This window comes from Bison bison, unplaced genomic scaffold (genome assembly GCF_000754665.1).
Source record: "Bison bison bison isolate TAMUID 2011002044 unplaced genomic scaffold, Bison_UMD1.0 scf7180017864451, whole genome shotgun sequence".
NCBI lineage: Eukaryota > Metazoa > Chordata > Mammalia > Artiodactyla > Bovidae > Bison > Bison bison.
This window is the reverse complement of record NW_011495013.1, coordinates 2,771,776-2,789,113: the sequence shown is the minus strand read 5'-3', so window position 1 is coordinate 2,789,113 and position 17,338 is coordinate 2,771,776. Positions and strand designations below refer to the sequence as shown.

The 17,338-nt window shown below is 39.1% G+C and overlaps 1 protein-coding gene across 1 annotated transcript in view; it reads right to left on the bottom strand.

Moving 5' to 3' along the window:
• GRXCR1 (glutaredoxin, cysteine rich 1) overlaps nt 1-17,338 on the bottom strand; it is a 134,644-nt gene that overhangs the window by 54,128 nt on the left and 63,178 nt on the right. The window contains exon 2 of the mRNA XM_010858853.1: nt 11,973-12,215. Within this exon, the coding sequence (XP_010857155.1) occupies nt 11,973-12,215 (243 nt within the window). The remainder of the gene's footprint in view (nt 1-11,972; nt 12,216-17,338) is intronic.

The window sequence follows — 17,338 nt, the reverse complement described above, 5'->3', positions numbered from 1 at the left end:
ATATTCTCTAGACAGGAAACACAAAAAGGGTGTATAAATTCGAACCCCAAACAATAAAGTAAATGGCAACAGGATCATACTTACCAGTAATTACCTTAAACGTAAATGGGTTGAATGCCCCAACCAAAAGACAAAGACTGGCTGAATGGATACAAAAACAAGACCCCTACATATGTTGTCTACAGGAGACCCACCTCAAAACAGGGGACACATACAGACTGAAAGTGAAGGGCTGGAAAAAGATTTTCCATGCAAATAGGGACCAAAAGAAAGCAGGAGTAGCAATACTCATATCAGATAAAATAGACTTTAAAACAAAGGCTGTGAAAAGAGACAAAGAAGGTCACTACATAATGATCAAAGGATAGTTTTTATATTTAAAACACTACCATTATGCAGAAGTTCAGACGCTGTGCAGCATCCTGCCCTCATAGATCAGACTGCTTGGAAATTAACATGTGAAAGTGAACTCAGAATAATACTCTGCACCTTTTCTCCTCTCATGACTTCTTGATCCAATCCTATATTAATTCTCTTCATTCTCTCTTTCCACCTACAGCCCATAAATGTAAAGTTTTCTCTAAAGCTCTTGCTGTAATATTAGCAAAGAATTACTTAGTGTGTGCCATGTTCCAGGCACTGCGAGTTTTTATGCTTCATAATTCTCAAAATACCCAGTCATTAGTATTTTGTTATCTTCACCTTAGAGAGATTAAATAACTAGACAAGCATCCATTCCAGTAAGACAAACAGCTTACTCTTGCATTCAGATGTCTGCTTCCACTGCTTTGCCACTCCTTTATAGGAGGGGCTCCCAAAATGTGAAAATTGAGATTCCATGGAATACAATGTAAATCTCGACAAGTGACTAGATATGAGGAAGAGAATGACGTGGTATCAAAGAAAACTGAGATTTGGAGTCTGAACGACTGGAAGAATTGTGGGGTCATTTATCAAAACCAAAGAATTGGAATAAAAGGCTAATAATGAAGAAGTCTTCTGTGTTTTTTAATGCCAAAGTAAAATATCTGTAAAAAAATTAACAGACCCTACAAGATTGTGACTGTATAGAGACTTGAAGACTAGAAAAAGTGAAAGATAATAACAGATGTGGAAAATAGGAATCAAGAGATGTCAATGAAATTACTGTTTGGGGGAAATTAGAAAACAATTCAAAGCAGTTGGTTATGTGCACCACAACAGAAAACCAACAAGATATTCTCAGGAGTATTAAATAGTGAGCCTAGATAATGCTGATGATACAACTTTGTTGTAGACTTCTTTGCTAAAATTTTGAGATTTTTTTCCAATAATGTCCTTGATGTGCTGGAATAAGAAGAAAAACACAGGAATCTGTACCAGACTGGAAACTGACAAATGTGGAAAGTCAAGAGAGCTGATCCAGTGAGTGATACAGACTAGATATTATTATATTCATGAATACAGAAATATAGGGAAACGAGTGAGATCGAAAGTGTGCCTACAGTAGAAAGAGGGAAGGATAAACAATACCAATAGTAAAGAGCAAGCTCAATAATGGAGAGAGAGTGAAGGACAGAAAATTGTGATCACAGCAGGACATTTCTAAGGTCAAGATCTTGAATGTGGAGTGTTTTCAAGTGATGAAATAACTCAGAATGTAAATATGCTGCTGAAGAGTGGAAGTTTGAGCTCTAGAGTCCAACACTCCTAAATTTGAATCCTGGCTTGTGATCTGAAGGTATTTAAAGAGTTTCTTATTTTCTCTAAGTTTCTTAATTTGTCTAACAAAATTTGGGGTGATAGAGATGAGAGGGATACTATTTACATTTTTATTTTAATAGATCAAGGAAAGCTTAGCAGAGTGTATCATTCAAGTTAGCTTTTACTATCGCTGTTGTTGTTGCTCTTTGGGATAGGCCTGTACACACTGCTATATTCAAAATGGATAACTGACAAGGACCTACTGTAGAGCATGTGGAATTCTGCTCAATGTTATGTGGCAGCTTGAATGGAAGGGAAGTTTGAGGGAGAATGGGTACATGTATATGTATGGCTGGACCCCTTTGCTGTTAACCTGAAACTATCACAACGTCATTAATCAGCTATACCTCAATACAAAAATAAAAAGTTTAAAAAAAATCCTCAGTTATTCAGGAAAAAAAGGACAAGGAAGCAATCACATGACAGATTATTGCTTCATTTATACTCCAAGAGCTTGACTTAAAGCTTAAATTTCAAATTTCCCCATCCTGTACTTTCTGAAGTAGAGTGAACAGGCTAGGAACAAATATTCCATGACTCTGCACAAGGATGCTTAAAGATTGAATATCTGCTGTACCTATTACCAAATCAGGTCCATGAAAAATTAGTAGATCTGAAAGCTCAAGGGATTCTTCTTTCATCCAGATCTCTGGGGAAAATGTTAATAATCAAGGAAATGACCAAAAAGATGAATTTCAAAGAAAAAGGAAAAAATAAAGATCTAAAATTCATCTATTCCACAATTAAATGCTAAAGAATCTAAATCAGGTATGATGGTAATTACTTATAATGAAGTGAGTTGCTTACTTGATAAAATACTCAAGGTAACTAAGAAGCAGGGGTATATTCAGTAGTTACCATCTTGAAAGTGCTCCTTTTAATGAAAAGTTAATTATCTAGGGATAAATTCTCAGAAACCCTTGATATTTAAAGAAGATTGTATCTTATGTACAGTGAGATGGTCTATAACTTCAACAGATTTTCAAAGCATATAACTCTAACATTTATAAACCACTTCTCACAGATATATGGTAAATATTTTAAAGAGGTTCAAAACCAAAGAGTTTCAAAACCTAACAAAACACTTTTACATTGATGGTTTATGAAAATAGTTATTATTGCATATAATGCATTCCCATAAAGAAACACCAAATTTACCAAAGATTCCCTCCCATCTGTCCACCATCTCTGCAACCCTCCTTAACAGAATACATACTAGGGAGTTGTCTGATTCAAGCAAACACTTAGTGTAAAACATGCAACCTGAAGAAGCTTATTCTAGTCAACTACTCAAAAAGATCTTTGCTCAGTGTGGCAGATACTAACTTCCTACTCAATATCCATGATACTTTATTCTAAGAAAAACCTGGATTTTTTCTCAACATATCAATGTGTCCCTCTGGAAGAGTACAATTCTATTTTGCAACAAAGGTGAATAATAAAAACAAAGTTGGGTGAGATTTCTGGATGGACTATTTAAAAGGGCACTCCTTTAGCTAGAATGTACTTCTCTCTTTTCTTTTCTTTCTCATTTCCATCCTGCCTAGAATGCAAGTGTGATATCAATACTTATATTAATTATAGGAACATTAGGTCCATTAAACCTCAAAGATAGAAGGTATGTGCTAAGAACTATAAAATAGAAAGTGGTCTTAGGTGACATCATGGAACTTTATACCCTCTCAGGAGCATCTTCCTGTACATTTTTTATGTGAGAAAAGATAAAACCCCTAATTTTTAAGGCTTCAGGACTTTTGTTTGTTTAGAGATGTTTTTTGTAAAAATGAATCACTGTTATTCAGAAAAAAATGTAATTCATAAATGGCATGGACATCAAGCCTGAAAATTTCTCTTTGTTATACTGCCTAAAAGTGGACCACTTAATGATTCATTTTGATAAACAGTATAATGGTTTTTAATGGGCTTCCCTGGTGGTTCATATGGTAAAAAAATCTGCCTGCAAAGCGGGAGACCTGGGTTTGATCCCTGGTTTGGGAAGATTTCCTAGAGGAGGGCATGACAACCCATTCCACTACTCTTGCCTGGAGAATCCTCATGGACAGAGGAGCCTGGTGGGCTACAGTCTGTGGGGTCACAAAGAGTCAGACACAACTGAGCGACTGAGCACAAGCACAGCACATTGATTTTTAATGGATTGTTTATATGGTAGTAAACATTAAACAACAAAGAACTATGACCTCTGAGAGGCAGGGAGTAAATGAGTGAGTTCTATGGACTCCCAGGCTTACTATCATAATAGCTATTCAAGTTATATTCAAGAAGGGGGAGTTTAAACAGAACCAGGTAGATTCCTTGAGTTAAGGAAATAGACCTAGAGCCCAGGAAGCTAAGATGGCTAGCGTTCATAGGACAGAGAGTAAAGAGCTTCACAGAGAACTCCAGAGATGGGCAGAGGGACCAGCTTGAGTTCAGCAGAGTAATGTTTAGTACATCCATGTAAGGAAACTACTCAAGGCCAGCAAAGAACCACCTGAAAGTATGAAAAGTGACAGTATTGGGGGGAAGGGTTGGGAATACCACCTGTTTTCACCAGCCAGACTGGGGTATTGAGTAAAGTTATCAAAAGATCACAGCCCCATCAGTTCAGTTCAGTTCAGTTCAGTCGCTCAGTCATGTCTGACTCTGCGACCCCATGAATCACAGCACGCCAGGCCTCCTTGTCCATCATCAACTCCTGGAGTTTACCCAAACTCATCTGGTCCCATCACTTCATGGCAGACAGACAGGGAAACAGTGGAAACTGTCAGACTTTATTTTTTTGGACTCTAAATCACTGCAGATGGTGATTGCAGCCATGAAATTAAAAGACTTTTACTCCTTGGAAGGAAAGTTATGACCAACCTAGATAGCATATTGAAAAGCAGAAATATTACTTTGCCAACAAAGGTCCATCTAGTCAAGGCTATGGTTTTTCCAGTGGTCATGTATGGATGTGAGAGTTGGACTGTGAAGAAAGCTGAGTGCCAAAGAATTGATGCTTTTGAACTGTGGTGTTGAAGACTCTTTCAAGTCCCTTGGACTGCAAGGAGATCCAACCAGTCCATCCTAAAGGAGATTAGTCCTGGGTGTTCATTGGAAGGGCTAATGCTGAAGCTGAAACTCCAATACTTTGGCCACCTCATGAGACGAGTTGACTCATTGGAAAAGACCCTGATGCTGGGAGGAATTGGGGGCAGGAGGAGAAGGGGACGACAGAGGACGAGATGGCTGGATGGCATCACCGACTCAATGGACATGAGTTTGGGTGAACTCCGGGAGTTGGTGATGGACAGGGAGGCCTGGCGTACTGCGATTCATGGGGTCGCAAAGAGTCAGACACGACTGAGCGACTGAACTGAACTGAACTGAACTGATGTCCATGGAGTCGATGATGCCATCCAACCATCTCATCCTCTGTCATCCCCTTCTCCTCCTGTCTCGAATCCCTCCCAGCATCAGGGTCTTTTCCAATGAGTCAACTCTCCGCATGAGGTGGCTGAAGTATTGGAGTTTCAGCTTCAGCATCAGTCCTTCCAATGAACACCCAGGACCCATATCCTTTAGGATGGACTAATTGGATCTCCTTGCAGTCCAAGGGACTCTCAAGAGTCTTCTCCAACACCACAGTTCAAAAGCATCAATTCTTCAGCACTCAGCTTTCTTCACAGTCCAACTCTCACATCCATACATGACCACTGGGAAAACCATAGCCTTGACTAGATGGACCTTTGTTGGCAAAGTAATACTAAGGAATAATTAGTTTTGTATGGTTGGATGGCATCACCAACTCAATGGACATGAGTCTGAGAAAACTCCAGGAGTTGGCGATGGACAGGGAGGCCTGGCGTGCTGCAGTCCATGGGGTCGCAAAGAGTCAGACACAACTGAGTGACTGAACTGAACTGAAACACCTAGAAAATCTTAATAACAAACTATTTCCAAGTAACATGACTGCCTTTCAGCAAAAAGCACAAGGATATATACATATACATATACATATACATATATATATATATATTTTTTTGGAATACAAAAATATCCTAATAAAAATACTTTTATCCAACCAGGTATATGGAATTCAAGCAAAAATTACCAGGAAGGGAAAGAAGTGGAAAACAGTACTCAGAATTTCAAAACCAACCCAGAACTGACATAGATAATGAAACTGTTAAACAGATTAAAAGTTATTATATGATCAAAAAGCTAAAAAAAATATTGAACATGTTAAGCAGAGACATGAAAAATACGTTTTTTTAAAGAAATCAAATGTCTAAAGATAAAAATTACAGTATCTGAGATTAAAAAAAAAACACACAGATGGGAGTAATAGAAGATTACATATTACATAAGAAAAGACTAGGAATCCAGGAGACATAGCAATAGAAAGTACCCAAAATGAAATGAAGTAAGCTATGGAACTACTTCAAGCAGCCTGATAGGGATGTAATTAAAGCCTCTGAAAAAAAGAGAGAAAGAAGGGAAAATAAAAACAACATTTAAAAAAATAGCTGAAAATTTTTCACATTTGATAAAAACTAATAAAACAACTGATTCAGGAATTTCCTTGAACCCTAAGCAAAAGAAAAATGAAGAAAGTTACACTAAGACATACCATAATTGAGGTTCTCAAATCTGGTGATAAACAGAGAAGCTTAAAAGCAGTTGGGGTTGGCAGTGATGAAGAAGACATGTTACAAACCAAGAAATAAAGATCAGGGAAACAGCATATGTTTTATTAGAAGTAATGTGAGAAGATAGAGGACCAACACCTCTAAACTACTGGAAAAAAATCCAACCTATAATTCTATATCCAGCAAAAATATTTCTTAAAGATAAAAATGAAATAAAAACTTCTCAGACTTTTAAATACTGAAAGAATTCATCCACAGCAGACCCACACTACATAGCAGTGTATAGGAAGTCTTTCACAAAACAGAAAAGGGATGTCAAATGGCTATGGTGCTCTATATCAAGGATTAAAGAGAACCAGACATGAAAATTCCAGGGGCTACAGTACTTGCAAACTCACTTGAATGAGGGCATCACTACCCTGATCATGAAACCAGACATAGACATTAGAAGAATAGAAAACTATGTTAAGACAAAGACCCATGTTTAGCACGTGACTGGGCCAGGAGGAAGGGATTAACTACTAAATGACATGAAGAATATTTGAGGGCTTATGGTAATGCTGTATATTTTGGATGTGTTTGTAGATACATGGGTGTACACATTTGTTAAACTGTACAATTTAAATGCGTACAATTTATTAAATGTAAAGTGTACTTCAATAAAGCTGGTTAAAATAAAACTAAATAAAAGCAGCATATCCAGCAGATACTATGGTTTGTCTCACTCAGTAACCTACCCCATCACTTTATAGACTGTCTTCCTGTGCTATAGAGAGAATATGGGGATGTAGAGGCTAGAAACCTACAAAGCACATTTCCCATTTTCTCTTGCTGCTTTCACGTGTGACTTATTTATTGACCACAAACAGATACACATCACTCAAGACTTTACTTAGGAAGAGAATTTTGTAGAAAGAAGGGTGGAGAATACATCATCTATTTTGCTGGTGAGGACCGTGGCAAAGACAACAAGTTACTAGAGCTGGTCACTTCCAGATAGTGGCAAAGGCTTCCTTGGTGACCCATTTCTGCAGAGAAGTGTTGGAAGTAGTCTCTAAACTAGCCTAGAGTCTATATTTCTAGTGTGTCTACTAGCAATGCTCAATAATAATTTCTTCATTCCTAAATTGAATAAAATAGTACTTTAAATAGATACAGAATTTCCAAGCAGTCACAACTCAATATCAGCTAATTTCAGAGACCCCTCTAGACCAACAGCCTTTCCATTCCTCTCTCTGTTAGAGAGGAGGCCCCTGTTTCATTTTACATGTTTCACAGCTATGTTCCAATTTGGATTTTGGAATCCATGTAGGATTCATTCTACATGTTTCATAGCTATGTTCCAATGTGGATTTTGTGGACTCTTACTGTAGAGGTTTTTGGCTGGTCCATAATCAAGACATAATTTCTAACTCATTTCCAACTGGAATTTATAAGATTATTTATGTCCAAACTATTGGGACATAATCTTTTCACATCAAGATTTTCTGATGTCAAAAACAACAGGACACTTACTCCAAGGACTTTGCCAGCAAAGGTCCTTATGGTTAAATCTATGGTTTTTCCAGTGGTCGTGTATGAATGTGAGAGTTGGACCATAAAGAAGGCAGAGCACCAAAGAATTGATGCTTTTGAAATGTGGCGTTGGAAAAGTCCAAGAGAGTCCCTTGGACTGCAAGGAGATCAAATCAGTCAATCCTAAAGGAAATCAATCCTGAATGTTCATTGGAAGGACTGATGCCAAAGCTGAAGCTCCAGTACTATAGTCACCTGATGCGAAGAGCTGACTCATTGGAAAATACCCTGATGCTGGGAAAGATCGAGGGCAGAAGGAGAAGGGGACAAGAGAGGACAAGATGGTTGGATGGCATCACCGACTCAATGGACATGGGTTTGAGCAAGCTCCGGGAGATGGTGATGGATAGGGAAGCCTGACGTGCTGCAGTCCATGGGGTCACAAAGAGTTGGACACGACTGAATGAATGAACAACAATAGCAACTCCAGGGAAGTTCCAAGCTGAATTTGCTTCTACCTCCAGCAACTCCCCTTCTACCACTGAGCATCACAGGGCTGTGTAGATCTTCTTTCTAAAGTAATTTCTCTCCCTTGACTGTTCCATTATTTCCATTTTCAGGTTTCAGTTTGGCTGGGGAAGAGAGTCATCAGACAAAAACAGCATCCTTGTCAACTCTTCCATTCTTGCCCTCGGATGGAGCCCTGATAGCTTCCCTTCAATGAAAACAACTGAGCTCCTTTGGCACCACCCACCCTGAGTCTGTGGCAGTAAAATAGGGTAGCGTGACTTGTCCTTTTCGTCTCTCTTTCCATCTCATGTTCTCCCACACTTTGTCTCCATACCCCTCTGTTTGTGTCTACTTCATTCTCTGGCTCTGGCTGTTTCTCTCTCTCTCTATCCTTAAAGGCAGTTGTATTTGTGCAGCTGATTCACACATCTTGATTTTTCTCATTTACTTAAATGTTAAGTAAATCAAATGGTTCTATATAACTGTTTAAAACATCACAGATGTTAAGGAAACTACCAACATCAGTTTCTCATCCTCTTCCAGAATTATGCTTCACCACATGCCAAAACCCAGCAGAGGGCATCCTTCCATTTCAGATGCACAAATAGGGAAAAGGTTCTACAAGCCCAACAATGTCCTCTATTTGCAATTGTGCATGGAATCTAAATAAAGTGGCTACTGCAGGAGGAGGGGAGTTTGTTATGTAAGTGGTTTTGGACTGTTTATCTCCATTTTGAATTATAAATCTAGAAGTAATTCCTCTTTTATCAGAAAAAGAAAGCGGGGGGGCGGGGGAGGGCGGGGGTGGAACATCTCTGTGTCTGACCTCTCTTCAGACTTGGGGAATTAGCTTCAAATTTCAGAAGCAACAGAGTAGCATGTGTGTGATTCTTCTACCTCTAGGTTACTTTGTGTGTAATAAAGTGATCACAGAGACAAAGTCATTGAGAAAGAACTCCGCACTCAACCTCCTTTGTCTGTCATGCTCTCCCTCTATCCCTGAAACTGAAGGACACACAACAGGAGAGGCACTTGGGCAGGTTAGACTGAGAAGTAGGAAGATGAGCATGGTTAAAATCAGAGCAGTGGGTGGGCCAAGCTTATTGACCACTAAGTGATCTTAGTGATCACCCACTAAGATCAACTGTGCAGTTTCACAGAACTTAAAACACCACAGTGAGAAATATCTTACATTGTCAGAAGAATTTTTTCCCAGTTTAAAAAGCAAATCTCACAACCTTTTACCAGTGATTTCCTTCCCAGTGTGGATATGTTCTTCAGATTTTTTCCCTTGTGGAAGAATATCTTAAGGAAAGACTATGAAGAGACAATATAGCATCATTCCTACAGCCATGTAATGTATGTTTTTGAGAGCTTTGTGACAAACTCTGTTCAAGGTGCTAAGAATATAGCAGCAAACAAACTAACAACAATTACTTTCCTTGAGGTGATGTGCCAAAGTACAAGGGTTTGGGGAATTGGACTGACCTAACATGGAGTCCTGGCCCTGCCATCTACCCAGCTATGTTACTTGGAGCAAAAGAATATTCTCTTTTTCAAAACAGGGATGAAAATTGCTACTATTTATTAAAAACATACTTTGATCCGACCATATGAACTGAATAATATTTTATATCATTATATAACTGATACATATAATTATATAATAATGGGGCTTCCCAGGTGGCCCTAGTGATAAAAAAAAAAAAACCCTACTTGCCAATGCAGAGGATACAAGAGATGTGTTTCGATTTCAGGGTCAGGAAGATCCTCTCGAGTAGAAAACGGCAACCCACTTCAGTATTCTTGTCTGGAAAATTCCATGGACAGAGGAACCTGGCACTCTACAGTCCATGGGGCCTCAGAGAGGTGGACACGACTAAGCGACCCTGCACACACACACGTGCATAATAATAAAATAATATAATACATACGTATATAATAAAACCCTCACCATTAGCCTAAGAAAAGTTCTACTATTATTCTCATACAAAAGAGGAAACCAGGTACAGAGTGATTTATACATTTTCCAGCATTAGAAGTATCAGAACAATGCTGCCTGACTCCAAGGCTATCTTGCCTTTTAACCAGTGTTCCAGAGAGTTCATTTCTAAAGTTAGACTGATGGTTAGATGAGATAACACATGTGAGCTGAAAGTATACTATAGTGCTTTTTAAAATCTATGTATTTATCTGTCATTATTATCTGTACCATTGTCGTGGGTTTCTGGGGCCTCGGGCTCCACTGCTGTGGGTTTCTGAGACCTCAGGCTCAATACTTCAATCAAAATTCTTCTCGTTCAGAATCAATCTGTGTCCAGCTCTGGTTGAAAGTAAGACTGCATGATGTCATAGCTAGTGAGTCATGGCTTTTCTGCATTAATCTTGCCATAAGATGGCAGACTGCCTCTAACAGCCACGGCTCTAGACAGGACATCAGATGCAAGCTCCCTGTAACAAACAGGAGCATTTCCTGCTAAGAAAAATCTCTGGCTTTTTCTAACTTTCCCTGAAACCTGAAAGTTAAGACCAGATTTGAAAAATTAATATGTACTGATTTCTCACTACACTCAAGGCACCAGAAATATCAAGAAAAATACAGAATGCCATGTAAATTAATTATTGCAATTCACTTTTTTTGTTCTCTGATCAGTGACCTTGTCAGCCTTACCTCCCAGCCACTGGCGTCCCTCAGCTCTTTGCTCTCCCTCTCTCTAAAGTGTCCCCTCCAGCACCCCCTTCTTGGGCTTCTTACCGATGACACACATTCATAGATGGATGGGGGTTATTATGCTAACAGTGTTATTCAGAGAGCAATGGAGGAGTCGTGTTTTTTGCTGCTCTGGGAATTCTCCACTCTGCTCACTGTAAGCATGCATTTGTGTCTCACACTCCTGCATTCCTCAAATCAAGAATCATTTTAAACAACAAGCAGATAAAATTCTGGCTACAGGCCCTATTTCTTATTGATTTCATTTCATGACTGTCATCTCAGTTTCATTAAGTAGGAAATTGAGTGCTTAATGATGTAGTATAGGAGAATTCACAAATGCATATCTCATATTCCATTTTTCTTACCTGCACTTAAAAAAAGTTTTTATCCCATATGTCAAGCTTCTCAATTAAAAACTCAAGTCAACTAACCATTTTTAAAATGTATTTCTATTCAAAAAGACAATTCCATGCTGATTTTGTCTCACTATGACTCTGTAGGGATGAACACTGTAATGATACATCATTTGGGATAGAAGTAAGTGCCTCAAAACTGCTGGATTGAACTCCGAAAATCAGTAAGTATGCTGGTAGCTATGATGCAAGTTGCTTTGTCATAGGTTTACAGATTTCTATCAACACTGCTGTTGCTGCTGCTGCTGCTAAGTCGCTTCAATCATGTCCGACTCTGTGCAGCCCCAGAGACGGCAGGCCAACCAGGCTCTGCCGTTCCTGGGATTCTCCAGGCAAGAACACTGGAGTGGATTGCAATTTCCTTCTCCAGTGCATGAAAGTGAAAAGTGAAAGGGTATCAACACTGGTTGGGTTCAATAAAAAAGATTTTCCTTAGCAGACACTTACCCCTAGATAATGGCCATCAATGAACACAACAGGGAGGGAAGGAGCTTCAGAAACCCGCCGGCATCGTTCATCTAACTCTTTTCCATAGTCACCATTCAAAGCAATGTTTTTCTCTTCAAATTTGACTCGATGGTTCTGGAAGATCTTTCTAACTAGTTCACACCTTTCAAAGGTCGTCCGTACCACACGAAGGCAAGTGGTATAAATCACTACCCCGTCAAATTCCAGCTCAGTTGATGGTTGCTAAAGGAAAACATTATAGAGTAAATATTTTGCATTTGCTTTCTTCTCATTATTTTAAGACAATTAACATTTCAGCCAATGACTTACACGTTAAATGTGTACAAGTTGAATAAGCACCATATTTGTCAATTCTAAGACCTGTCTTTATATTTTAGAACATTTATAATTGCAATACAAATGACAATCAACATAATTTAGATGACATAACTTAATTGACAGTATTTTTTTCTCTTCTTAGTAGTATATCAGATAATGGTGCTCCTTAAAATTGATGATGTCTCACATGGCATGCCATGTGATGAAATAAGGAATGGTAAAATTACTTTTCTCATCTTTTGTAGACATCATTCAATTATGATAGTGGCCTCTTGTACCCAAAGTAAAACATGGGACAGAATAGTCAACATTAAAATTTAACCATTTGAAAATTCTTCTCCTAATCAACTTACCAAATTTTAAGGTTTTTTGAGCCACAATTTCCTGAGAGTAAAAGACCCTATATCCTAGGGCTGTTCTGAGGTTTAAGTGTGTGTGCTTGAGTTCTGCTGAGTGACAGGCTTCCATGTGCAGTGAGAGGTCTCCACCACTAGGAAAAAACATTGAGCGGCTCAGAGACAGTGTATAGAAACCAAGACCAAGGTGGGCAGCAGGTAAAAGCCAGACAAGGAAAGGAATAAAGGAAATAGTACACTGCAACAGAGGCAAACAACTCTCAAAACCAAGGTGAAGACTCCTAAGAGAATCCGTTTTTGTCTGTGTTTCCTGCTACATTAGAAATCAGTGACTGCAGTCCTGTGAAACCCTGCTGACACTGAGAGCCACATATCAGCTAGGTGGTCCTGACATCACCAGGACAACATCATCCTCTTCCTCTTTAGCATAGTCTTACTTGAAGGAGGCTGAACAGAACCCAACTACATATCCTAAGTTCAAGACTCACGTGGATACGTGAGTCTCCACGGGGCTACAGTTGTTGAAAGACAACCACACAACTTGTAAACTCCTGTGAAATCAAAACTTTGATTGGAAGCCACTCCAAACAGCTAACTAGTAGAACCAGAAGGTAGGATACTAAGCTCCACCATTTTGTATTCAACGAAATTGAACCACTCAGCCAGATGCAAACACACAGGTAGTCCTAAAAAGGTATGAAGTGATGAAGATGGCAATGCAATGGTCTACACCTCACTGAGAAAGAGGACATTTTGTTTTTCCTGATGGTAAAATGCACTAAAGACATAAGAATCATTTCTTCCCTCAACAGAATTTAGAGGCTGAGTTGAAAACCAGAGCTCTGGAGGAGCAAAGCCTGTGTCATGAATACTGGAGCAGGCAAGGAGTAAAAGAGGTAGGTGCTAGTGAGAGGCAGGAAGAGTGTCATTTGAAAAGGAAAAAACAGAGCTCAGCTTCAGGCAATTTCAGGATTTCAGTCATGTCACTTAGTGTTGTCAGATAAGATTATTGTAAATATAAACCTGACATCTGGATTTTCATAAGAAATTTTCTGCTTTCTAAATAGTGGCACCTCATTAAAAAATATATTGAGACCCTTGGACCAATATCACTGAAGGCTGAATTTGGCTTAAAGACCGGAAATTTATTAACACTGGAAAGGAGAGAGTCCCGAGGAGTTATATCATATGTTCCTGGACAATGTCTCTGGCCATCTGTGTCTCTGAGAAGTTACTGAGCCATTTAGCTCAGTTTCCTCATCTGTAGAATGTGATAATAGCAGTAGATACCAAACATATTTGATGAGTAGATTAAGTAAGAGAAAATAAGAAAACAACTACTGCAGGGCTTAAAGTACTGTGTTAAGTTATAACTGGAAAATATTACAATCCACATTGTGGAACTTTTAAGATTAAAACCACAAGCAAAAATAAATCAGTGGAAAACATTAGTGAAATTAATAATACAAAAAGGAGGATTTTTACTATGCTTTAGATTAAGAAGCATTGATCTTCAAAGAGGGTAACCAAGTGCCCAAGAGCCTCTGGATTCTCTTCATACATTTATGGACATGCTGGGAATCACTGAACTCACAGTAAATGTTGCAGCTTTTGGAAAAGCACTAAGGTTATCTTCCTCCTAATGATATTATCTGGGTAATTATGCATTGTTCCTCTGGCTGCAAAGACTTATAACTGCATTTGTTTCTACCAAAATGCTTCACTTCTTTGAATAGTATACTTATTGTTTTAAATATTTGATAAGAAATACAGCTCCCCTATGTGAAGAAATGGGAAAGTTTAAGATTGGACCATTCTGCTACCACCACAACTGACTCACATAGGATTCTCTCTGCCAGGAAACAAATGCTTGGTAACACTTTCCTATGTGTCTCTAAGAAATATACATTTAAGAAACAGTAACACCATGAATCCTTATTTGGTGGCCATGTTAAATGCTGTCTAATGCAAAGGTTAACAAAAATATTCCTATACAGCTATTGTTGAGAATTAGCTTTGTTGCCTGAAATCAATGATTCTACAATAGTATTTGATATTAGAACAACCTAGGAAGCTTTTAAAAATCCCTAAAACCCAGGCCAAGCACATACCGGTTAAATCAGTATCACAAGGTGGGACTTCAAAATTGAAGTTTTTTAAAAAAATTCCTATGGCAATTTCTGGCTTCCCCAGTGGTTCAGCAGTAAAGAATCCACCGCAATGCAGAAGACACAGGAGATGTGGGTTTGATCCCTGACTCAGGAAGATCTCCTGGAGAAGGGAATGGCAACCCACTCCAGTATTCCTGCCAGGAGAATCCCATGGACAGAGGAGCTTGGAGGGCTTCAGTCCATAGGGTCGCAAAGAGTCAGACACGACTGAAGTTACTGAGCACACAGCACATGGCAATTTCAGTGTGCAACCAAGTTCTAGAACTAGTTAGGCACCAGTTGGAAATGCAGAATCGTGAGCTGCAGCCCAGATCTACTGAATCAGAATCTGCTCTTTAACAAGTTTTCTGGGAAATCTGGGTGCACATTCTATTTTGAGGAGCCCTGGTAAGTCACATAGACAGTTTGACTTGGCAGAAAACCTAGGTTTATGTCCCTTTAAAATAACTGCTAGTCATTTACACAGTCATTAGAATAAGTTGCCAAATATATACTAGGCACTAGATATATAATGGAGAAGGCAATGGCACCCCACTCCAGTACTCTTGCCTGGAAAATCCCATGGACAGAGGAGCCTAGTAGGCTGCAGTCCATGAGGTCGATAAGAGTCAGACATGACTGAGCGACTTCACTTTCACTTTTCACTTTCATGCACTGGAGAAGGAAATGGCAACCCACTTCAGTGTTCTTGCCTGGAGAATCCCAGGGACGGGAAGCCTGGTGGGCTGCCGTCTACCGGGTTGCACAGAGTTGGACACGACTGAAGTGACTTAGCAGCAGCAAATATATAATGGTGACCAAACAAAATAATTTCCTAACAACATGGAGCTCATAGTTTAAAGTAATTTAAAAAAAGCCTAAAATGTTACATAAATAAATATAGAATTATAAGCTGGTAAGTGCTGCAAAGGAAATGCACAAGTTGTTACAAGAGACTATGGCAGAAGGGTCTTTTTTATTTAAAGGTTAAGAAAGCATTTTCTGGTATTTGAGCTCTGATTAAAAGGATAAGAAGTTACAGAAATTAACTAGGTAGAGAGCATGAGGAAAAATATCATAGACAAGTATAAAGAGGTTGACGTGGAGGAAGATGGCATGTTTGAGATTCTGAAAGCAAGTCTTAGGTGAAACACAAAGAAGGAGAATTATAATAATACTGAATGATTTTGGACATGTATATAGGATCAATAGATGTATTTTACAGACACTTTAAAGATCTATGGCCTTTAACCTAAAAGCAATGAGAAATTTCTAAAGGTTTTTAAGGAGTATGGGAGGGGTTTACATATTTTAAAAATAAGTGAAGCAGATATTTGCACAAACCTAGCAAGTGCCATTTTTGCTCTAGTTGTTTAGTCGCTAAGTCTTGTCTGTCTCTTTGGAACCCCGTGGACTATAGCCCACCAGGCTCCTCCATGGGATTTCCCAGATAAGAAAACTGGAGTGGGTTGCCATTTCCTTCTCCAGGGGATCAAACTCTTGTCTCCTGCATTGGCTGGCAGATTCTTTACTGCTGAGCTACCTGGGAGGCTCAAGAACAGTGTCATTATTAGTATAGAGGCAACGCCAAAGAGTGCTCAAACTACCACACAATTGCACTCATCTCACACGCTAGTAAAGTAATGCTCAAAATATTCCAAGCCAGGCTTCAGCAATACGTGAACCGTGAACTTCCTGATGTTCAAGCTGGTTTTAGAAAAGGCAAGGGAACCAGAGATCAAATTGCCAACATCCGCTGGATAATGGAAAAAGCAAGAGAGTTCCAGAAAAACATCTATTTCTGCTTTATTGACTATGCCAAAGCCTTTGACTGTGTGGATCACAATAAACTGTGGAAAATTCTGAAAGAGATGGGAATACCAGACCATCTGAACTGCCTCTTGAGAAACCTATATGCAAGTCAGGAAGCAACAGTTAGAACTGGACATGAAACAGACTGGGTCCAAATAGAAAAAGGAGTACGTCAAGGCTGTATATTGTCACCCTGCTTATTTAACTTATATGCAGAGTACATCATGAGAAACGCCGGGCTGGGAGGAAGCACAAGCTTGTATCAAGATTGCCAGGAGAAATCTCAATAACCTCAGATATGCAGATGACACCACCCTTATGAAAGTGAAGAGGAACTAAAAAGCCTCTTGATGAAAGTGAAAGTGGAGAGTGAAAAAGTTGGCTTAAAGCTCAACATTCAGAAAATGAAGATCATGGCATCTGGTCCCATCACTTCATGGGAAATAGATGGGGAAACAGTGGAAACAGTGTCAGACTTTATTTTGGGGGGCTCCAAAATCACTGCAGATGGTGATTGCAGCCATGAAATTAAAAGACGCTTACTCCTTGGAAGGAAAGTTATGACCAACCTAGACAGCATATTCAAAAGCAGAGACATTACTTTGCCAACAAAGGTTCGTCTAGTCAAGGCTATGGTTTTTCCTGTGGTCATGTACGGATGTGAGAGTTGGACTGTGAAGAAGGCTGAGTGCCGAAGAATTGATGCCTT